The following is a 22,834-nucleotide window of genomic DNA, read 5'->3' as shown; positions in this document are numbered from 1 at the left end:
GTTTAACCCAGCCTCACTCCACATTATCCACACGAGGGAAACCGGGTGGGGTAGGGGTGAAGTCACCTCCAAATCGCCACATTCCGGGCGTGCAGGCCTTTCATGTATCACCCAACAGTTCATGAGCACCTACTCTTGTGTCTATTCACGCAGCAGTCATGAGACCTATTCTGTGTCCATTCATGCAACAGCTATGAGCACCTACTATGTGTCCATTTCCCAGAATATAATGAGCATCTACTGTGTCCACATAACAGTTCACGAGCAGCTACTATGTGCCAGACACTGCCAGGCGCTGGGGATGCTGTGTGCTCTGGCGGGGATCGCGCCATCAAATATACGAATGAAGGCGGAATTACGCCTGGAGGTAGATGCCTCACCTATAGAGGATGCTTTTTGTTTGGTGGACTACTCAAGGCCAACTGTGTAGCGGCACGATTGGCCAACAGCAGCAGCAGGGCTCTTTTTGAACCAAGGTTTGACACTAGACAACGGAGCAGCGAGAAGACTGACTCAAACAAAACACACTCAATACGAGTCGGGTTTCAACATCAGGAGGTAAAAACAACTTAGCGGGTGCAGGTGCGGGGCTTTCTCACCCGCGTCTATCCAGTTCATTCCACTTCCTAATCCGCCCTGCGCTGGGCGCTGAGGGGCCAGGCGCAATCAAGGACCCCGCGGCGTTCAGGCTGGGGACACAGGTTGCCCCATCTGCTAGGACCAAGACGGGGCCGAACAGAAGTCTGGATTGCTCCGGGCCGCCCCTGATCCTTATTCCACCGTGAGGGAAACTGAGTCCGAAGACAAGGCAGGGATCAGCCCGGCGTCGTAGGGGAGGGAGCTGCTGAGCCCTGCCTCGAACCCCAGAGTGCGCCGCCCGGAATCGGGAGCCGGGGCCCCAGCCTGCCGGGCGCTGCCCGCGCGTTCCTGGAACTGGGCTGGGCGGAGAAATCTGGGCCTGCGGAGAGGCATTCCTGTCGCCCTCCCCGCCGCCCAAGGCCGCGGGGGGCCTGGCCAAGGTGACCCCGCGGGAGGGAAGCAAGGGGCCCCCGCCCCCTCCTCCATCTTCCCGGTGTTCGGGGCTTTTCCTCTGGGCCCGCACGCCCTCCCTCCGGTCTTCTGCCAGTCCGCCCCCTCCCCGGGCTTCCCCGAGGGCGGGGCGCCCCTCCCCCTGCCCCCCCGGGCCATCTCCGGGCCATGTCCTAGCGCTGCCCTCGGGCCGGGGGCGGGGCCGCAGGGGGGTACCCGAGGATGGGGCCGAGGAGAACGCACGCGGCCCGGCGCCCCTTTCCTCCCTCCCGGTGGCCGCTCCCCGCCGCCGCGCCGCCCTCCCCTCCCCCGGCCCAGCGCCGGCGCGCGGCCGCCCCCTCCCCCCGACGCGCACGCCCCGCCTGGCAGCTGGCGCCCCGGGCCTGGGGCCGCCGCGGCGAGAGGGGTTTGCTGGGAGGGCGGGAGGGAAGCAGCGGGGGAGGGAGGAGGGAAGGCGGCCGCCCCCCGTGCCCCTCCTCCTCCCCCTCCTCCGCGGCCGGCCCGTCCCTCCTCCCGCCGCCTCCCTCCGCCCTCCTCCCTCCCTCTGCAAGACATCCCGGCCTGGCCCGGCCGCCGCGGCCACCTTCCCCGCTGGAGCTGCAGATGTGGCGGAGCGGCCGGGCGCCGGGCGGCCGTGCCAGGGGAGCCCGCGCCCCGTGAGCCTCGCGCCCGGGCCCCCGCCTGCCCCAGCCCCTCCCCCGCTCTCTACCCGCTGCCCCCCGACCGCCGGAGCCCGCAGCCGGGAGCACGACCGCCCCCGCTGCCGAGGTAAGAAGCCCCCGGGCGTCGTGCCGTGGGGACGGAGACCGGGCTGGGGGACCCGCCCGTCGCGCGGGGGCTGCGGGGCTCGAGGGTCGCCTCCTCCTCCCGCGTCTCGCCCCGGGCCATTGTGAGCCCTCGCCGGGGCCCCTACGCTCGCTCCCTCGCTGGCTCGCGCGCTCCCTCCCTCGCCGGCTTCCCGGCCCCGTCCCTCCGTCTCTGTCTTTCTCCTCCCTCCTGCCCTCCCTCTGTCCCGAGGCCGGGCTGATCCTCGGCCCGGCCCGGGGCGGGAGCAAACTTCGGCGGGGAAGTTGGGCGGCCGCGGTGGGGGTGCGCTGCGGGGTGAGAGGGGACCTCCGGAGCCTGGGCATGAAGTTGTCTAGGGCAGCCGGGCAGCCTCCCCTTCCCACGGCTGCGCTGGGGTTGTTTCTAGGACGGGGTTTGAAAGGTGTCTCTTCCCTTGTCCCGGAAAATCTCCCTTCTGCTACCCCTAATTAGACCAGGTCCTTCCTTGGGCGGGGGAGGGCGGCGTTTTGGGGGATCAGGTCGGGGATGCTGCCGCGTTTGGACTGGGAGCTGGAGTCCTGTCCGGCACTTGTTCCTTTCCTGCTGTCTGGGTGCAAGCAGAGGGCCTGGCAGAGTGGGGAGGGCAGGAGCACCAAACCTGCCTGAGGAAAGGCCTGAAGGAGGCAGGGGAGAGGATGAGGCAGGTGCACCTAGAGGGAAGGATATGCCCGCACCCCCCTGCTTCCTTGCTGGCCCCCTGGGATAGAGCTGGAATCCAGGCTGGCACCTGGAGGTCTTGGCACACTGCCCTGCCCAGCCGGGTGCTCAGGCCACAGCAGGGCAACATGCTGCCGATCTGCCATCCAGGAGAGCCCGCCTGGCCTGGCCACCCTGGGTAGCAATGGTTGCAGAGAGCTACCCAGCCCTGCCTTGGGGCCTGGGAAGCGGGAAGGGATCCTGGGAGGAGCCCTGGGCCCCCAGCCATTTCAGCCCAGGATCTTGGCTCTGAAGGGAACGCTTGACACTGAAGGGGCAGCCAGGCCAGCCCAGGACGTGGCCAAGGCCTGGGCTCTCGTGGTTCTTCGTCTGGACCAGGGACAGGGCCCGAGCTGTAGTCCTGGGAGGCAGCCATCCTGAGGGTCCTACATGCCTGGTCCTGGCATCCTGGAGCGAAGGTGGGGCTTAGCCGGCAGCTAGGGAAGACAGCCAGAGACGCTCTGCTCCCCAGTGCCTCCTGAAGAGCCTTCCTCAGCCCCTAGGCTTAGAGAAGGGGAAACTGGCCCCTTCAGTCTGCCCACCCACCCAGCCCTCCCCTAGCCCCCCCCCCCATCCCCACACCGGTGCCACAGTGCCACAGCTGTTCCAGCCCAGCCCACACATCCCTCCCCATGACCTCGGAGCCTTTCCCCTCTGCTCCTCCTTCTCCCCTCTGGGCCACTGCTGGGCCTCCCAGCTGGCTCTGGCCCACACTGGGGGAGGGACTGCACCTGGGGGCCGCTCCCAGGACACCCCTTTCTGAGCTTCAGCCCAGACCATTTCATAGCCCACTCCCAGCTCTTCTTAGTCCTATCTGCAGCCTGCCAAGCTGGAGGCAGTCTCAGGGTTGGGGACCCCTTGAAAGCAGCCCTGTTTTCCTTAGCCCCTTCCCCTCCCCCTCCTTTCCGGAGCTGCCATTAGTGCTGACCCTCTGACCCCCCCCATGCCTGCCCTCCCTTCCCTGTCTGTGACCTCTGACCTTTGGTGTTAAATCCCTCCAGCTGGGGCTGTTTGGCCCCTGAGTGACCCTGGGGTAGGCCCCCTGGGGGGCCTCTCCCTGCTCCTGGCTCTCTACACAGGGACACCTGCCAGTCCTTCCCTCACTGATGGGGAGGGGGTGCCCCAGGAAGCCAGACAGTGAGTCACTCCTCTTCCAGGCACCACTGCTTTTGGGTCAGTGGCTTTGGGGGATTCACTGGAGCTCGGCCACAGCCTGGAGGGTGAGTGGGAAAAGCCCCCTCTTAGAAGTCTGACATTCTGGAATTGAGTCTTGGCTGGGCCACCAAGTCCCAGGGGTCTTTGTGTCAGGCTCCTCCCCTTTCTGGGTCTCAGTTTCCTCATCTGTCAAACCAAGGGGTCAGGCAAGGTGAGCTTCCTGAGCACCAGAGAATCCATGAGAAGACTAGGGGGAGGGGCGAAAGAGGGGGTAGGGCCAACAAAAGCCAACTCTCAATTATCCGTGGGTGGAGCCAGTATGAATAACTGGATGCCACAGACATCCAAAAACCTCATTTTAAACAATCGTGTGAACCACGTCCCCCCTAAAGCTTTGTTGTTTCTAGAAAGCTGAGCTTCAAATGGATAGCCACAGCCATGTCTTCTGCCTGGGCTCCCGCCTTGCTGGGAGTGCCCATGGAGAGTGAGAGGGTGAACCCGCCTACAGGAGACAAAGCTCTCCAGGGCCTCTCCTGGGACCTGTCAAGAGCCTGGACCCCTCTCAGCCCCACCATTTGGCCCCCACTCCTCTTTCCCCTCCTTCTCTAGCCTGGCCTTGGCCCCCAGGCAGTGGGAGTGTCTTCTGCCACCTAATCCTCCCAGGGTCTGAGCTGCGGTGTAGAAGGAAGAATGTGTTTTCCTGACATTTTCTCATGTGGGTTTCCATCTACCCAGACTGGCCTGGAATCCCAATTTCCCTCTTAGGTGAGGGGGCAGGCATGGGTGCTGGGCAGAGTTTGGGGCAGTCCCAGGATTAGGGAGGGTGGCAATAGCTGTGGCCAGAGGACCAGATGTGGGGAGTGGGGCCTGCAGTTGATCTATTTGGGAAGTATTTGGAGTGGGCCCCTGACACTGGGGGTGGGGCAGGGAGGACTCCTGCTCAGAGTGCTCCCCTCCAGTGTCCCAGGGGAGGCAGACTGAAGAGGCCCCTCACTCATGTGGGAAATTCGGATTGCATTGGAGATGCCCGAGCTAGGTGGAATTGTGGGGGAAGGGGGCCGCCTTTCCTGTGGAGAAACCTTTCTTTATTCAGGGTTATTATTGTCATTGTATACTTCTCACAGATGACTGAGGCCATAAGGGTGACCCCTGGAAGGTACTGGGTGGTCCTTCCTTCACCCAGGCAGGTGCCCTTCTCAGAGGTGGGGAGCGTCGCTGGCTGATGAGTGTGTCTCTTGGGCCAGCCCAGAAAGATGTAGATACCCCCCAACCCCTTGCCACCAGAGTTGCTTCCCCTTCCGGGGCCTGTGAAAGAGCCCTAGAAAGGGGCTGAGGCCCAAGCATGTGTCTAGGGGTTCACTCCTCTGAGAATGCCAGGACTCCCAGCCTTGTCCCAGCCTGATGTCAGCCCTAGGTGTGGGGACCACAGCTTTTACAAGGCCCTTGGGATGCCTCAGCCCCACCCACCCTGGAGGATTCTAATTCAGGTGTGGCTAGGCAGGATGTCAACCAGGACCTCTGGTGCTTTTCTGATCAGCCATGGTTAGGGCAACTAACTGTGATCTGCTGGGGAGTGGGGGGGTGTCATGCAGGGGCACAGCCTGGAGTAGACCTAGCTTTCTCCTCTGGCTCACATATAGCCTTATAAACCTTTGCTGTCTCTGCAACTAATAAAAATTCCATCTTAGGTCCCCAGAGAGGGGTTGGGGGTGAAGCGGGTCAGGGATGGAGCAGCATGGGAGAACACCTCAAAAAACTTTCTGAAAAAATCAACATAATACCTTCCAATGTCCTGATGAATTTCGCAGTGTTGACATCTGTCATTTGAAGTTGTCACATGAACCTTGTGGGAGAGATTCCTATTAGACAAATGAGGAAACTAAGGCTCAGATGGAAAAGGGCCAGTGGGCATCAGGGCTCAAGTTCCCTGGTGGTCTGTTATAGCTGAGTGTGTCTGATCGCCAATTGCCTAGCCTGGGATGAGAAGGTGCCCCGCTCCTAAGGAGAGCTGGAGCTAGCCCCAGCAGCTCGTAGCACACAGGGTCCCAAGCATCCATTCTTTTCCTGCTCTGATCCTTCTGGCCTCCACTCTAGACCTTTCCATGGAGGAAAGTGAGGCCTGGCCCAGGTCTGCAGGGGTCCCTGACCCTCCTTTCCCTCCCAGCTCTGGGACCCTTCCAGGAAAGCTCTGGGAACCTTCACACAGCCAGTCTCCAGGGAGCCCCAGAGGTCTGACTGTCCTGGCCAGGATGTTTCTCCAAGCTCCCTCAGGCTGGCCAGGGTAGAGGGCCTGGCTCTGGGCCTCTTATGGGGGAACTCTGGCCTTCCATGCCCAATCTCCCTCCCAGATGGGATGGAGGGTTCTAGTTACTGGTGGCCAGGCTGGGAGGGGCCTGCAGGGCACGGAGATGGGAAGTGATTCTGATGGAGGAGGACTTCCTATCTGTTCCAGATGCCCCTGGCAGAGGATGGAAAGGGGCTGAGAGTCTTCCAGGCCATGACTGAGAGGTGGCTAGGGCCTCCTCAGGTCCTTTGTCTGTGCTGCCTGGGAGGCCAGGTAGTACATGCCACAGGGAGGGCCCAATGTGTGGGCGTGTGACATGCGTGTGCACACATATTCCCACCTTGGCAGATGGCCGCCTGGGGAGGGGACTCAGACCCAGTCTCTGGCCCCCTCTTCCAGTCCTAGCCAAGGGTGGGTGGAGAGCCTGCAGAGGCCCTAGGAGACTGCCGAGCTGCCTGAGTCAGCCCTGGGCGCCTCCAGGAAAACAATCCTGCCGGCTGACCAAGAGTCCCCACCATTGTGCTCACAGACCAGCTCTCTACTGGGACTCTGGGAGCAAGGAGCCCGTCTGTGGGTGCTGATGGCGGAAAACCGAGGCCCAGAGATTTTTGGGCTTGGCCTGGAGTCACTTGGAGCCTAGGGCTGTCTAGTCCTGGCCCCTAAAATTCAATTCGGCCAGAGAATCTCCCAGCTCCACTCCTGCCCTGCCATTCACTGCACAGGCATGACATGGGAGGCAGCTATATCTGGAGAAAGCCTCCCTCCCTTACCCCCATGTCCACCTGGGTCTGGCTGGCAAGTCCACCCTTCCTAAGCCATTTCTTCCCTGCATCATTCCCTCTGGTGTCCAGAGCCCCCCAGCTCCCACCTCCACACTTCCAGGCTGACTGATCCCAGCTGTGATGTTCCCCTCCCCCAAGGTTGTGGGGCCCTCCATTGTTTTGCCTGTTCTAAAGTCCCCCACCTCCCCACCTCAGTACTGCTGGCTGTCTGCTTGCCAGCACTACCCTCCTCCAGGGCAAGTCCCCAGCATCACCTCAGGACACCTAGTGGTTACGCTGCATGGTCCTATAGACCCTGGGCCCCAAGGGCCTGAAGCAGCCCAGGCCCGGCAGGGCCCTACCCAGTGGGTGTTTCCTTTTGGGTTTGGAGGCTGCCCCTGGCTTTTGGACTTACTTCGCTGCCTGGGGCATGGGGTGGAGTTCATGCCGGAGCCCCTGCTGGTCCTGGTCTTGCCTGGCTGTTCTGGGTTGGGCTCTGTGCCAGTGCTGGGTGGGAGTGGCAGGAGATGATGCTGGGGGAACTGGGTGCTTCTGGTCATCTCAACTGACCAGGGTTTGCTGTCCACTCTACGGTCGTCATTGCCACGGATGGGGAAGAGGAGCCATCTGTGTCAGGCCCTGCCATTCACCTTGACCTTGGGCATGCCACTTCCTTCTTTGAGCTGCAAGCTCCTCCATACCTTCCCACCTTACCTGGCTGGTAGTACCACAGGTAGATTCATTCACTCAACAAACATTTACTGAGTGTCAAGTGTCAGAGAAAAGCAAAGGGCCAGTGTGATGGTACTGCTGTGGGCATGGTTAAGATGCTCCAGCTCCAGTCCTATTTGAGGCTAGCCCCTTCCTTTCATAAATGGAGAAACTAAGGCTTACAACCAGGCCCATATCACATTGCGGTAGGCCTAGTTTTTGGCACTGAGTCCCACCACTTTGCATCGCTGCCCAATTCACTCTGGTGGAAAGAGTGGGTTCTGTGGGGGCTGTGGGAGAGGGTCAGCAGTCTGCTCCGTGAGGCCTTCTCCTCTTGAACACCCCCAGAAGGCTCAGAGCTTCCAGGCCCTAGAGATATCCCTGCCTGCCCTAGGCCTCCCTTCCTGGAAAGTGGCTCCAAAGCCCAGATATAGGGGTTGAGTACCCAGGACAGAAGGTCAGGGGCAGTGAATAAGACAACGTGCAGGGCTGGGCACTCAGGGCATGCTCAAGTGCTGGTAGCATTATGGCCTTAGTGATGTATTAGTGAGGACTTGGACCCAATATGAGTGTGGCAGCTTGCACAGGGCCATTGCAAGGTGAGGGATGCTGCTCTCAGTAGTGTGAGGACAGCCAGGTCCTCTGCTCAGCTGTCAGACACCTGGAAGAACAGCTCATGTATAGCTACAAGAGGTTGAGGCTGGAGAAGGTGAATCAGCAAAGACTTGCTGAAGGAGAGGGTAAAGGGAATTGGCAGCTGGAGGAGATTAGAGGAGCGTGGAAGATTGTAAAGCAGGAGCAGGCACCCAAGAGGTGATCCACAGGCTCATGGGGGGCAGGGAATCCTGAGAAAGGAGATGCAGGGGAGAGAGAGCTTGGGAATAGAAGGCTCTGGGCTGGAAAGGAATATGGCATTTTCTGTGCAGAGCACTCCATAGCTTCCCAATGCCCCCCAGGTCCTGGCCCAGCTTTCTCCTTGGGCCTCCTCCTCTGCTGAATGACAGGTGGGTTCACTGTGGGTCAGTGGGGGCCATACTTCTAGGCCTCTGCAGCCTTGGTCTCAGAAATATCCCTGCCTGCCCTAGGCGTTTTGACCTGGAGGTGAATCCCAACTCTGCTACTTAGAGCTCTGTGACCTTGGCAGGTGACTGAACTGCTCTGAGCCTCCATGTCCCCTTCTGGAAGATGGGGAAGCTAGTACCTAACTGGCAGGGTGGTAAGGATGAATAGAGATAGTGAGCGGGAGACATGCTGGCCAGCGCAGCCTGTAGAACTTAGCACCCAGTGTTCCCCCCGCACCAGCACTTTACCCCCTGTCTTCATGGCCAACACGCTCTGACCCCCACACTCAGCAGGCACAGCCCACCCCTAACATTGTTTTTCTGTTTCCTGTGTTTTCCCCACTGAAGTCTGGGTGCTCTTCATTCTCACTCATCTGTGAGCCCCCCAGAACTGAGCAGAGGGCCTGCTGTAGGAATGCATAACCAAGTGATGGGGTAAATGAGGCAGAGAGGGAAGGGCCAAAGTCCAGAGCCTGCCTTGCCCGCCTCCCCTCCTGCTGGGACTTGGCAGGTCCTTTTCAGTGGACCTGGTGTCTATCCTGGGGTGGTGGGAGGAGTGGGCCCCAGGCCTCATCCTGGCTTCTCACCAGAAACCGAGACTCCTGGGTCCTGGATCCCCACCCTGACACTGGTTATTGCTACGTCCTGTGTGTGCACAGGTGTGACATATATGCATGTACCAGTATGTCTGGGGGTGCCGTGGGTGCCCATCCGTGTCCTGTGGGACACTGACCAATGCCTTTGCTGGCCCCAGAGAACTCTGGCGGAGTGCCCAGTCCTGCCACCCACCGTGAGTGGCAGTGCTGCCTGGCGGGGCCTGGGCTGCCTATGTCTAGGCCTTGCTGGGTGTGTGTCCCTGTCTGGCTCCCCAGGGCCAGCCCCTCCCAGGGATTTGGGCAGCCTGGGCCCAGCTCTTCCCTCCCAGCCCTCCCGGCCGGGTGGGCAGGCAAGCGGGCGTGGGGGCTGCTTGGCGGGCTTGCCTCTGGCTGAGGCCCAGGTGCAGGCAGTGCGCATAGCCCCACACACCACCTCCCCCCCAAGCTGGGCAGACAGGAAAATACCAGACATAGTTGTGCAAAGGTGGCTGCAGCCCGGCAGGCAGCAGGGGGTGGAAGCCGCACTAGGGTGCCCAGAGCCACCAGGCTGAGGGGAGGCCTCTATGCCGGGCTTGCCCCTGCAGCTGGATAGCACACACATTTGTGTGAATGTGCATGTATGGGCCAGGGCCTATGTGTGAACTGCTGCTCCCAGCCTGGTGTCACCCTGCTGGCATTGGGGAAGGAAGTACATCTGGGCAGCCAGGGCTGCTGAGGGGCGTAGGGGGAGCCAGCTGCATGCCTTCCAGCTTCAGTTCTGCCTAAACTATCTGGGTGACCTTGGCAGGCCAAGTTACTGCGTGGGGCACCCCCAGCCTGGGGTTGGGAACAAGAATCCTCAGGGCTACCAGTTTCTGGCACCTCCTGTGTGCCAGGCACCAAGCCAAGCACACCCTACAAGATGCCCCGAATTCCCACCCTGCCTGGTGAACTGGCATTTTATTGTGGCCCCTTAGTTGCAGATGAGAAAACCAATGCCGAAGGGGTGACAGGGACCCATCTAGGGACCCATGTAAGTCCCCACAGCCAGAGGCAGGGCACAGAGGACTGGAACCAGGCAGCCTGGTTCTGGGTAGTGCTCTGAACACGCTCAAGTGTGGACTTCTGACACACACCCCAGCACAGGTGCTGCCCAGCTGGGGCCTTTCTCGAGGCCTCCAAAGCGCAGAGTAGCTGACCTGGCTCGGTCACTTGGGGGAGCTTACAATCCCACCAGGGTGGGGTCTTCCCTCTCAGAGGATCTGGGGAGTCCATGCCCCATCCCCATGCTGGCTGAGCACCCATCTGGGGATGGGGGAAGGGCCTGCCTGCCAAGCAATTGGTTCCCAGGGAAGGCAAACCCCATACTCTTCCAGGAAGTGCTGCCTGCCCTGACCTCTCTCCTGGGATCCTCTGGGCACAGGCCTCACTGAATAAGCCCCTCCCCTGTGTCCTGGGAGGAGGCCTACTGCTTCCAGGGCTGCTTAGAGCCTCTCAAGGGCCTCCCAGAATTCTTTGGTGCATTCAGGCTCTGGAAGGTGACTATGCTCAGTTGTGACCAATCCACAGGACAAGAGAGGCCTGAGGTTCTCTGAGGGCCACATGCTCGTTTAGTTATACACTAAACAAAAGCCCAGATGCTCCCAGATAAGGGTGGGACTAGTAGTGTCTGTGGATACTCAGCTGTCCTCACAGCTCTAGATTGGCCAAAAGCTGGGGAACTCAGCCATGGTGACAATTCATTCAACAAGTTCAAGTACCTACTATGTACTCAGCACTATTCTAAGTGCTGAATATTATATATTAATGGGAAACAGTAATCATTGGACGTACATCATTGCATTGATTTGTTCCACAAACGCTGTAGGAGAGGCTATTACTATATTATCCCATTTTAGAGATGAAAACCTGGAGCTGACTTGGCGTAAGTCACATGGGCAGGAAGTGGCAGAGCTACGTTGGGGACTCAGGTGGTTTACCTCATACTTGGAGCTCTACTCTGCTGTCTGGTCAGGAAGGGGTTCCCTAGAGGATAAGGCCTGCCCCTACCCCTAGCCCCTGCCTCTGGGCTGCAGAGGAGGGTGGAGCTCTTGGCCAGAGCAGGGCGGAGCTGCAGCGGTTCCCAGGAATGCAGGGCTGTGGGGCCCTTTGCTTTGGCAGCATATCTGCCTAAAGCCCTCCAAGCTTCCCTGTGGCTGCCCCCCCACAGTGGGCCTCTCCAGCGCCCACTCACTGCCTGCTTGCTGCCCCTTCTAGGCTTTGCACCTAGCTCCCACAAACCCCTGGGCAGGGGGGTGGGGTAGGTGCCAAGCTAGAGCCCCTTTGCCTGTCCCATCTCACATCTATGGGCACAGGAGGAGCTAAGGGTCAGCACAGCTTCTAGACTCACCTGGGTTTGAAACTGAGCCCTGCCACAGGTAAGCTGTGTGACCCTGGGCAGATCACTTAATTTCCCTGAGCCTCAGTTTTTGCATCTGTAAAATGGAAATGAAACGGCACCTGCCTTAACAGGTGCTGGCATGTTGCTCCACTATCAATAACTGACTGTTTGTACTATTGTGTAATAGTCATCCATGGCTTCCAGTTCTGGGCTTGCCATCCACTTGTGCGAACTGGCATGGTGGTTTCTCACTCTGGGCCTCAGTTTCCCCATCTGTAAGACTAATGTTTTGACAGTGATGATCCTTGTCATCAGACATAGGGCCACCCACGAAGTACAGGAGTGGCCAGGGTCTTGTTTCCCCTTTCCATTCAATATCAAGAAATCCACATGGGCTTTTCAGAGTTGTATCTTGGGTCCTTGTACCCAAGTCTTAGACTGGATGGGTCGCAGCTCACCAAATGGCTACTCTGGGAATAAGGAGTGTCCCTCATGTTGACCTTGACAATTAGTACACTGGTGGTCAAGCACCTGGCTTCATGCTGCTGTGGGGTGGGCAGGGAGGGCCCCCATTTTACAGACAGCCTTGTCTTATCTCTACTTCTGACAAGGAGACCCTAAGTGCTTCTCAGGATGGGTGTGCTGAGCCCCACTCCACTCACACAGGCACCCCAACAGGCTCGGGGCCAACCTGCTGCCGGTTCCCAAGCAGGGAAGGAGGAGCTTTATCTAGAGCAGATTCCAGGCCTCTCCTATTAGCCTGATGACCTTAAGCCTCAATTTCCCTATCTGTATGACAGGGGAAATGACTGCATGTACTCAGGGTAGGAGTTTTAGAGGGTTCAGTGAATGCATGGACTGACGGTGCCTGGCACACGGTAGGTGTTTAACGGATGTCAACACCCCCCCCCCGTCCCCCCGCCTCGCCGCCTTTCGGTATTCGTTCCACCCCAGCCACAGAACCCTGGGGTACACTGTGCCTTTTCTGGGACTCAGTTTACTCAAGCGTCGGGCCCGCCCCGCGTTCACTCGGTCCGAGTGTGGGCGGGGCCGACAGGTAGACCCGGCGGGCGAGGGGCTTGGCTGGCACTGCAGCTGGGGGCCGGTTGCGCCGCGGCAGGCGGCGCACAATAGCGGCCATTGTCTCGGCCCGGCCGGCGGGGAGGGTGCGGTGGGGCGGGGGCCGAACCCGAGGGCCAGCGCGGCCCACCCCGGGGTGACCCCCGCCCCGTCCCTGCCGCCCTGGTGGTCCCTCGCCGTTCCCGCGCGCCCTCTGCTCTAATTAGTTCCTTTCGTAGCTGGAGCCGCGGAGCGGGCGCGCGGTAGCGCGACCACCTTGGCGCCGCCTCTCAGCCGGGCACCCCGCCCTTCCCAAGTGCTTGGGGATCCCACAGCCCCGCGCCAGCAGGGAGGAGTCGCATCATGGAGCCAGCGGGAAACTGAGGTGGAGGTTCGGCAGCTAGGCTCCTGGGAGAAGGGACTCTGCGTTGCACCCAGGGAGTGCCTGCCGAGTGCCCGCACCGGGGTGTAGAAGACACATGGCCTCCGCCCACTGCGGGCTCCACCACTAGTTAAGAAACTTGTCTGCACCCTCAGAGCCAGACAGCTCCCCTTCAGAGCGTCTCTGTCTCCCCTAACTCTATGGTTTTCATGAGCGTTAAATCGGGTGATGGCCGGCTGGCCTCTGCTGGTTATCGCAGTGCCAGTTCTAGGGTTCCAGGCCCCGTTGACCCTTTGGCCTCCGGAGAACGTGACGTGACGCAGGCTCTCACCGGCCCTCCTTCATCCAGCCCAGGAACAAAGAGCAGAGCAGCAACCCAGAACTGCCACCGGCTGGTGGCTGAGGGGTGTAAGAGGACACTTCAATGTTGGCCAAGGAGTGGGGTCACAGGCATCTTCCCTTGGGGTGGGGTCGCCATTGGGAGGGAATTTAAGGTGTGGCCAGCCTGGGGTTGAGGTGCTTGAATCTGGGCTTTGGGGGGCGGCCCCTTCCTTCTTTCCCAGGAATTGAGGAGGTTAGCCTTCTGGGCTGGGCCATGGCTTCCATCAGAATGAACCCCTGGGCAGAATCCAGGGTTGGGAAGTGGTGAGTAGAGTGGGGTCTCTGGACTGGGCATGCTGATTAGGGTGGGGTGCTGGAGTCCCCCCTTCTTCCATGAGCTCGGTGCCTAGTTCCATCCTGGGAGACAGGCTCCTCTTGGGGCCCTCCCTGGTTCTGGGTCGAGGCAGTATCTCCTGCAGGTCTTCAGAACCAGAGGACCCAGGACTCCTCCCTGTGCTTCCCCCCCCCCCCCCACTCTGGACATGAGAGTGGTGTCAGTTTGAATTCCTATTTCCAAACTGTTCTGCCTTCATGGTCCCCTTCTCTGGAAGGTCAGGTTGGGAGTGGAGACTGGAGGCTGTGGGGAGGTCTATGTCCCTAGGCCAGCCAAGGATCAGGCCACCAGCCCTTCCTGGCTCCTGAATTCTTAATCAGCATAAATATTTACTTCCTTCCTCTCCTTCCAGGCTCCCAGCACAGAGGAGCTTCAGGGAGGTTTGACTGGGCCTGTGTCTAAAAATAAACAGGTGGAGGGACAAGCAGACAGACAGACAGACATAACTGGGGGGTGGGTCAGACAGAGGGCAGCTTCTCCCCCAGTCAGGGGGAGAGTGAAGGGGGCCCAGGTACATCCATCACTGTCATCTGCTCAGCTGCCTGCCTGGATCTGGAGCTCCTGAAGGACAGGGTGGCAGTCTAATCCCAGCCCGCTTGCACTGCTGGGAGCTCCTGGCCCATGCATGTCCGGCAAGGGAGGGAGGGAAGGGGTGTGTGTGTGTGTGTGTGTGTGTGTGTGTGTGTGGCAAATCCATGTAGATCTGAGGACTCTCACCTGATCACCTGATGAGTTTAACAGGGACAAGTCAAATCACAGACCTGGGTCCCATGACCAAGTGCAGCCACTGGTGCTCTGAAGATACCATCCTTCTCTCTGGGCTCAGAGACTCTGATATTAGCCTGATATTAGCCATGTGCTAGGTTCTTGGGATGTATCCCCAGAAGCAGAGGGTCTTAAGTGAGGGAGAGGGACTGCCTTGTTCTCTGTGTGTTTGGAGGCTCTTGGCAGAAGTGAAGCTTGTCCTGGAAGACAGATGAGCCAGGGCTTAGAACTGGGTGAAGACTGCTTAAAGTTATTGAGGGGCTTGGCCTAGAAAAAAGATGAGTGGGGATCTGGGGGCTGTTCTCCCCTGTCCTGCTCCATGGTGAGAACTCTGGGCAGCTCTGCATGCACCTGGGCCACACCAGCAAACTATACAAAATCTTTTACCACATAGTGGGTACAGGGATGTTTTGTATTAAATCATGTAAACCTGGAATCGGTGAATGATAGGGGGTATGTCAGTGTTGGCTTGTTTAGCTGATAGGTTTTCAGGGTGTATGCATCTCAGTTAACAAACGCAAGGAGACACCGTGGCCACATGTGAAAACATTGCTGCTGTAAGAAAAGTTTGAATTTGGAATGAAAAGTTGACCTTGCTCTTGGGTCATTTATATGTGAAGAAAATTACACTACTGAGACATTCTAAGAAAATGGTGAAAATTCCAGAATGAGAACTCATAATAAAAGAATTCATCACCAGTTAAAAAAAAAAAAAAAGATATATGTATATATTTTACGAACCGCCAGACAGTACTGGTCCACTTCCCTCCAACCCTGCGCCTACCTGGCCTGGCTGGTCCACAGTCCCAAGCTGCCCCCTGGTGGTGGCTCAGGGCCCTCTGGCTCCCTGTGTCTGTTGGCAGCTCTCCTGACCTCATCTGGGAGGCAGGGTCACCTATCTGCACTCCCATCTCTTTGGGACCAGGCTTTGCTCAGCTTCGCCCAGCAAATTCTCAACCTTGTTCCTTCAGAAGTGACTACAGCTGCCCATGGAGCCCAGCACAGCAGGTGCTTGGAGGTCAGTAACTGAGGACTACTCATGCCCACCTTGGAGGACACTTATTGCTCCTCTGGCCTTGTTTTGGGTCTTCTGGCTCGAACCAGGCATGTGTCCCAGGCATGACTTGCCACTCTCTCAGAAGTGACCTTTGGAGCATGGCTGGCTATTTCCATGGGGGGAAGATCTGGCCTTCAATATGGTAGTTCTACCATTTCCTAGCTCTGTGACCTGAAGCATTGTCTCTAAAACTGTTTCATGGCAAAATGGATTCTTTGAGCTTTCCCTTCCAGACAAGACTTGTGGGAAGTGGATGTGGAAGTTCTGAGTAGGTGATTGGCTACCTTCATACCTGCTAGCCAGGCCACACTGAGGGTCTCCCTCCCTGAGGGGACAGCCTTCTCAGTGCTGCATACCCACTTCTCCCTCTCCTGTGGGCTTTAATGAGTACAGCCTCAGAAGGAGCCTGGGGTCCATGTTACAGCACAGCTCTTGTCCTCCCCCAGGTTCCTGCCTGAATACCAGCTTGGGAGCTCCCTGCTATCTGCTGCCACCTCCAACCCCAGCCCCATATCATCATGCATTCCTTGGACGAGCCGCTTGACCTGAAGCTGAGCATCACCAAGCTCCGGGCGGCAAGAGAAAAGCGGGAGAGGACACTGAGTGTGGTCCGGCACCGAGCTCTGCACAGGGAGCTTGGCCTGGTGGATGACAGCCCCACCCCGGGCTCCCCGGGCTCCCCGCCCTCAGGTACTGCAGCCAGGCAGGGCAGTGGTCTCCGGGCCCTGGTGGACAATGTCCCAGGTATGTCCACTAGGACATAACCGTAGCCCCTCACAGCTTCAGGCTTAGAGTGTTCTTTGTACTCTGGCCATTCATCCTCCCAGCAGTTTATCTTTGGAGGTGACATTGTCCCTGAGAGGAGGGAACTGATCTTCCCAGTTTATAAAGCTGGAACAGCAGAGCCAGGATTTAAATTGAGGCCTCTGGGAGGATTCAGAATGGCCAGCTGGCAAAGGGGAGTGAGGAGTCACAGGTAGTAATGAAAGGCCTCGGGACCCAACTCCTGGGCTTTGAGGCAGCGTGGACGGCCAGCCAGGTCAGTAAAGATTGAGGACCGAGGCCAGCAAGTACTTCTCAGGATGCTTAGGGCTCAGGGCCTCTGCTCTGTAAACCAGATCTGACATGTCTTAGCTGGAAGGCTCTGGAAGCAGTCCAGCCCAAACCTCTCATTTTACAGAAGGGAGCTCTGAGGCAGAAAGGGCCTAAGGAAAGTTAGAAAGGCCCCTACCTGCCAATGTGTTGGGAAGCTAAGGGCCCTGGCTTCAAGTTCCTAGTCAGTTACTCACTTTGTATACTAGATCATTCCATCCATAAAATGAGTACTTCCCACTTCTTGTGTCAACCAATGGCTGAGCTCTCATGATGGCAGAGGTCACATTTGTCACACGTATAGACTGCTGCTCAGATGCCCGGGGCTCCAGGGGAGCTGGCATGGCTGGGGTCTGCTTCTGGGTCATAGTGGAGGATTCAGAGGTGGGAGGGCCTGGTTCACCTGGACTTCTGTCTCCAGCACACCTAAACTGTGCCTTTCTTTTAGGCTTCCTGCTGAACCCCAAGTTTCCCGAGAAGGTGGAGGGACGCTTTACAGCAGCCCCTCTGGTAGACCTCAGCTTGTCACCGCCCTCTGGGCTGGATTCCCCCAATGGCAGCAGCTCACTGTCCCCTGAACGTCAGGGCAACGGGGACCTGCCCACAGTGCCCACAGCCCCGGTAAGGAGAAAGTACGGGTTCTGGAGAGAGAAGGCGTATTGGTTTACTGGGCCACTGTCACAAGGGACCACAAAATGGGTGGCTTAAAACAACAGAATGGTGTTATTCTCTCACCATTCTGGAAGCTGAAGTCCAAAATCAAGGTGTCAACAGGGTTGATTCCTTCTGGAGGCTCTAAAGAGGAATCCTTTGCCTCTTCCAGCTTCTGGTGGCTTTAAGCAATCCTTGCCTTGTAGCCATGTCACTCCAGTCTCTGCCTCTGTCATCACATGGCCTTCTTCCCTGTGTGTGTGTCTGTGTTCGAATCCCTCTTTTCCTCTTACGAAGACTGGTCACTGGATTTAGGACCCACCCTAATCTAATCTGCCTTCCTCTTAACCTGATCACATCTGCAAAGATCCTATTCCTGAATAACATCACAAGCACAGGTACAGGGAGCTAGGACTGGGACAAATCCTGTGAGGACACAACCTGCTATAGGAGACAGAGGGTGTTGGGCTTGCCTACCCCACGGGGCACTGACCAGCTCTGTCCCTTGCCCTCTCCTGCCAGGATTTCCAGCCACTGCGCTATCTGGATGGCGTCCCCAGTTCCTTCCAGTTCTTCCTGCCTCTGGGCTCTGGGGGGGCCCTGCACCTTCCTGCTTCCTCCTTCCTCACCACCCCCAAGGACAAGTGCCTCTCGCCAGAGCTACCCCTGCCCAAGCAGCTGGTGTGTCGCTGGGCCAAGGTGAGTGGGGGCCAGGAAGAGTGGGGCAGGTTCCCCGGTGGGCAGCCCCACATGGGCTCAGAACTCTCCCCGGCCCTGCAGTGTAACCAGCTCTTCGAGCTCCTGCAAGACTTGGTGGATCATGTCAATGACTACCACGTCAAGCCCGAGAAGGACGCAGGGTACTGCTGCCACTGGGAGGGCTGTGCCCGTCACGGCCGAGGCTTCAATGCCAGGTGAGAGAGGGCAAGAGTGGGTGGGAGAGAGGGGACACAGGTGTCCAGCGAGCTGAGCTGTGCTCCATGCCCTTCCTGGAGCAGGTACAAGATGCTCATCCACATCCGTACACACACCAATGAGAAGCCACACCGCTGCCCCACCTGCAGTAAGAGCTTCTCTCGCCTGGAGAATCTAAAGATTCACAACCGGTCACACACAGGTGAGAGGTGGGCTGGAGGGTGGTAGCTGGGCAGGCTGGCCATGGTGGAGTGCCCAGCCATCCGTGGGCCTCCAAAAGATAAGGAACATGTCCCATTGTTCACTGGTCCTTTTTAGAGTGCCACTTGCTGGGTGAAGCCTCTCCTGTGGTTCAGACCCTCAATATATAGAAGCACAGACAGGCCTTCCTGTGTCGTACTCAGCATTGTTTGTAAGATCGTCTGACTAATGCCGCTTGTGACTGCAGCCAGTGTGTGTGCTTCATTCCTCACCATACTCCAGCACACAGTAGGGCCAGCACTGGCCAACAGAGCCACATGTCCAATTTTAAATTTCCTAATTGTTGCATTAAAGTACCAAAAAAAAAAAAAAGAAAGCAAGCAGAGTAGCACAGCGGAAGTGTGCTGGGCCCACGATGACAAAGAAATAGATGAAATGAATTATAATCACACATTTTCTTGAACCCAATATTAAAAAGATATCAATGAGACACCGAAATTCTACATTTCATACGAAATCTGAGGAATCTGGTATGAATTTTACACTCATAGCGCATCTCAATTTGGACTGGCCACACTTCAAAGGCCCATGGTCTCATGTGGCTCTGGCCTGGTAGGTTCAGGAGCAGATGTTTAGTAAATCTTAAGCCATTTTGCTAAATAAGGGCCACATAAAGGGCAGTCGGCATTCACGCAGTGTTCGTTGTGGGCTTGCCCCTCGTAGGAGCTTTATGGAAGTCTATAATCAGGTTCATCTTTTGAAGTGGTCACTGTAATCCACAATTTGAAGCATAGCAATAAGGCCGAGGGCACATAGTCGGGCCCTGGTGGTTCTGGGGGTTACCAGGCCAGCTTCTCAGCAGCTGTGCCCCTGCCTGGGGCAAGATCTTGTGTCAGGTACTGGGGATGCTATCCCCCAAACAGGATAGTCTGTGTTCAAGGAGATTTTGGTCTGGAGTGAGAGGCCCAGGGGCTACTAAGTGGGTGGTGAGTGGGAGCAGGACACTGGGCGGGGAGACCCCTCACATCAGTCCTGCCCCCGTGCACAGGTGAGAAGCCCTACGTCTGCCCATATGAGGGCTGTAACAAGCGCTACTCCAACTCAAGCGACCGCTTCAAGCACACACGCACCCACTATGTGGACAAGCCCTACTACTGCAAGATGCCCGGCTGCCACAAGCGCTACACGGACCCCAGCTCTCTGCGCAAGCACATCAAGGCCCACGGCCACTTTGTGTCCCATGAGCAGCAAGAGCTTCTACAACTGCGCCCACCCCCCAAACCACCGCTGCCTGCCCCAGATGGCAGCCCCTATGTCAGCGGGGCCCAGATCATCATCCCCAACCCAGCTGCCCTCTTCGGAGGCCCAGGCCTGCCAGGCCTGCCCCTGCCCCTGGCCCCTGGCCCTCTTGACCTCAGTGCCCTGGCCTGTGGCAATGGTGGGGGCAGTGGGGGTGGGTCAGGCATGGGCCCTGGGTTGCCGGGCCCCATCCTGCCCCTCAATCTGGCCAAAAACCCACTGCTGCCCTCGCCCTTTGGGGCTGGAGGACTGGGCCTACCTGTGGTCTCCCTCCTGGCTGGCTCTGCAGGTGGCAAGGCTGAGGGGGAGAAGGGGCGTGGGGCAGTGCCAGCTAGGGCCCTGAGCATGGAGGGCCACAAGACCCCTCTGGAAAGGACTGAGAGCGGCCGCTCCCGGCCCAGCCCAGATGGACTCCCCCTGCTGCCAGGCACTGTGCTGGACCTGTCCACAGGTGTCAACTCGGCGGCCAGCAGCCCAGAGGCACTGGCCCCTGGCTGGGTGGTCATCCCACCAGGCTCTGTGCTGCTGAAACCGGCCGTGGTGAACTGAACCCATCCTGGTTCACAGCCCACAGCCACAAGCAGCTCCCGGCCCTGCCCCGACGAACAGAAACTCTTCTGCGAAATAGCAATAATGTTCTCCTGCCCCCAGGGCCTGGTTGGCTGTGTCCCACTGGCAGCCCCAGCCCCAGACAAGCTGGGCAGCAAGGTTGGTGCTAGGTCATTGCTGGTGTCCCAGGCTCCTGAGGGAGGAACTGCCTGCCGGCCAGGGAGAGCTAAGCTCCTGGGTGCTCAGGCACCACTCACCTCTGGCCGTCAGTCCCCATCCTGTCCTCCACCCTGGTGCCTCCCTCACCCTGTGGCCAACCTGGGCAGGTCACCCTCCCTCCCTGCCTTGTCCATCTGCCAGCCATGTCCCAGCAGTAGGGGCAGGTGAGGTGGGATCTGCTCTCCCTGCTGGCATGGGGTTCCCTCCATACCCCTTCATGTGCTGAGCTGTGACAAGGAGCCCCATGACTAAGGGCCCACACCTCCTGCCTAGCCTCACCAGGCCCCCTGCTCTGGGAGCTCTTTGGACGCCTTTCCCTCTGGCCCACCCTCCAGAAGGAGAGCAAGACAAGACGCAGGCCCCGGCAAAGCCACAGGAAGAACCACCTTATCCTTATGACAAGGTGCCTCCCGCTTGGAGAGGGAGGCCCGCTCTGCCCGCTGCCCCTCACCACCTACTCATCCAAAGCAGCCAGCAATGGCCAAGGGTTAGCCCATTCTCTGGGTTGGACAATGTTCTCCAAAGTGAGGGGACGGCTGACCTGCTCAGCTGTCCTTTTACCACTGGGCCTCCTTGTACCTTTAGGGAGATGCCAGGACCTTGGGCCTACCCGGTTCAGGGAACAGGTGGGGCAGGCCTGGCCTGGCCAGGGGCAGTGCCCCTTTGCACAAGGGGCTGCAGAAGCCTGCACACTGGCAGGAGGCAGGCTGGGGATGACCCCAGGCTGGGACGCAGGTCTCATTCTGGGGGTGCCAAATCACAGCTAGCACATGGGTGAGGGAGGGCTCCAGGCCATGCATGGTCTGAGGCCCTAGGCTTGGGGAATGGTGAAGCAGCCAAGGACAGCCACAGGAGTGGGAAGCTGGATTTGTGATACTATTTCCTTTGGCTTTACCTAGCTGAGCCTGTCCTACAGATGTTTTCCTTTTACTCCCAGGAAGGAGTCAGGATAAGTCAAGGATGCTGACACTCCATATACCCACTGCGCGATCCCCAGTGGAGGGGCTCTCCCACCAGACCCTGGGGACACAGCACTTGCTTCCCCCACTCTGGGCCCTTGCTGTGCCCTCAGCTGGTCTGGTGCAGTCTGTGAGGTGCTGGCCTGGCCATCAGGAGCTCTGGCTCCTAGGCCTGTCCTGTCCTTGGCCTCTTGAGCGAGCCATCCCTTTCCCTAGCTATAGAACAAGGCAGCTGCAGGACAGCAGTAGGGTTCTTAGCAGCCCTGTGGCTCCAGGGTCTCCCTGCTGTTCTTGAGCAGCTCTGCTGACACCCCGTGCTTTTCTGGACTGCCCTTCTGTCCCAGAGGGGTCACCCTGACCCCACTCACCCTAACAGGGACCCTGGCAGTGCTGGTTCTGCCCCTCGAAGGGGCTGTGAGCAAAGCAGGAAGGAGCTGGTCTCCTTTATTTGGGCCCCACCCAGGACCCAAGCACCTCCACCTCCGTTAAGGGCCCTAGGCCTTTAAGTCCCCGGTTGGAGGTGATGGTGAGGGGTTTGAGACTCGAGCCCAGGGAGCAGAGGAACAGGGCACTGGAAGGTGACATTAGCTCAGCATGTGACTCAGTGATAGACCAGGCTCGAGAGGGCCGGTGTACGTGTTGTTGTTGTTGGTTTGTTGTTGCACATTCCAGGATATCAGTATTTTAACAGGTTCTAAGTGCCTTTCTATTGTAGCTTATGTTTTTCCTCCTCTTGGCTCCATTGCTGTTAGCATAGAGTTTAAAAAAAAAAAAAAGAGATAAGCTAATGACTATAACAATATATTCCTCCATGTGAGAGGAAGTTTATAAAGAAACAATAAAAGTGAGTTGCAAAGATGGTTTCTGTCTTGGATGTGCCAGAAGCTGGGTCCAGGGCACCTGACGGGGGATTACATCTGACCACCCTGTGCCTGGTTCTGGGGTCACCCACCCCAGACAGCAGCACCCAGGGGCCCTATTCTGGGGCTTCCTCTTGACCATGTGGGTGCCACACCTCTTGATCTCCTGCTGGAAGGGAAGGGTGGGAGGAAGTGGGTGCTGGGAGAGCATGATTGCTAGGAGCTGAGATGCAAAATTCTGGGTAAAGCCTGTAGGCTTTGTCCTTGTCCTGCCAGTTCCTGCTCTGACTTTGGTGAGCGGCTTAGCTCCTGGGGAAACCCAGCTCCCCAACTTTGGTGCAATGAGAAGCTCTTCTTCTTTGGCCGCACATGGAGTATTTCACCCAAATAAGAGATGCTGGTCAAACTCAGCTCCAGAGAGGTGGCCTATGACATAGCTCAGGGGCCTGGGGCTCCATCCACTGGTGGGCAGGGCGGGGGCAGACTGAAGACTGATGCTATAGGAAGGGTCTGTCTCACACTGTGACAGCAGGGGTGGCTGCGTCCAGTACCTGACAGAACTCGGCTGGCTCTCCATGGGCAGGCAGGGCTGGGTGGGCTGGCTGATCTCTCACTAACTTCATCCACCGCAGCC

The 22,834-nt window shown here is 58.3% G+C and overlaps 1 protein-coding gene across 4 annotated transcripts; it reads left to right on the top strand.

Annotated features, from left to right (window-relative positions):
• Positions 1 to 1,589: 1,589 nt before the first annotated feature.
• Positions 1,590 to 22,200, top strand: GLIS2 (GLIS family zinc finger 2). 4 transcript variants are annotated; one of them, XM_016166622.2, is made up of 7 exons: positions 1,595 to 1,797; positions 15,902 to 16,145; positions 16,996 to 17,168; positions 17,721 to 17,897; positions 17,979 to 18,112; positions 18,194 to 18,315; positions 19,363 to 22,200. In XM_016166622.2, the coding sequence occupies exons 2-7, from the start codon at positions 15,974 to 15,976 to the stop codon at positions 20,160 to 20,162; spliced, it is 1,578 nt and encodes a 525-aa protein (XP_016022108.1). In that variant the 5' UTR covers positions 1,595 to 1,797; positions 15,902 to 15,973; the 3' UTR covers positions 20,163 to 22,200. The 4 variants fall into 4 exon arrangements, with proteins under 4 accessions (XP_016022105.1, XP_016022108.1, XP_016022109.1 ...); XM_016166623.2 differs by having other exon boundaries at positions 1,598 to 1,797; positions 18,197 to 18,315; XM_016166619.2 differs by having other exon boundaries at positions 1,590 to 1,797; positions 17,721 to 18,112.
• The last annotated feature ends 634 nt before the right edge of the window (positions 22,201 to 22,834 follow it).

The sequence above is a fragment of the Rousettus aegyptiacus genome, unplaced genomic scaffold, assembly GCF_014176215.1.
Source record: "Rousettus aegyptiacus isolate mRouAeg1 unplaced genomic scaffold, mRouAeg1.p scaffold_m13_p_8, whole genome shotgun sequence".
NCBI lineage: Eukaryota > Metazoa > Chordata > Mammalia > Chiroptera > Pteropodidae > Rousettus > Rousettus aegyptiacus.
This window is presented reverse-complemented; position numbering and strand designations above follow the sequence as displayed.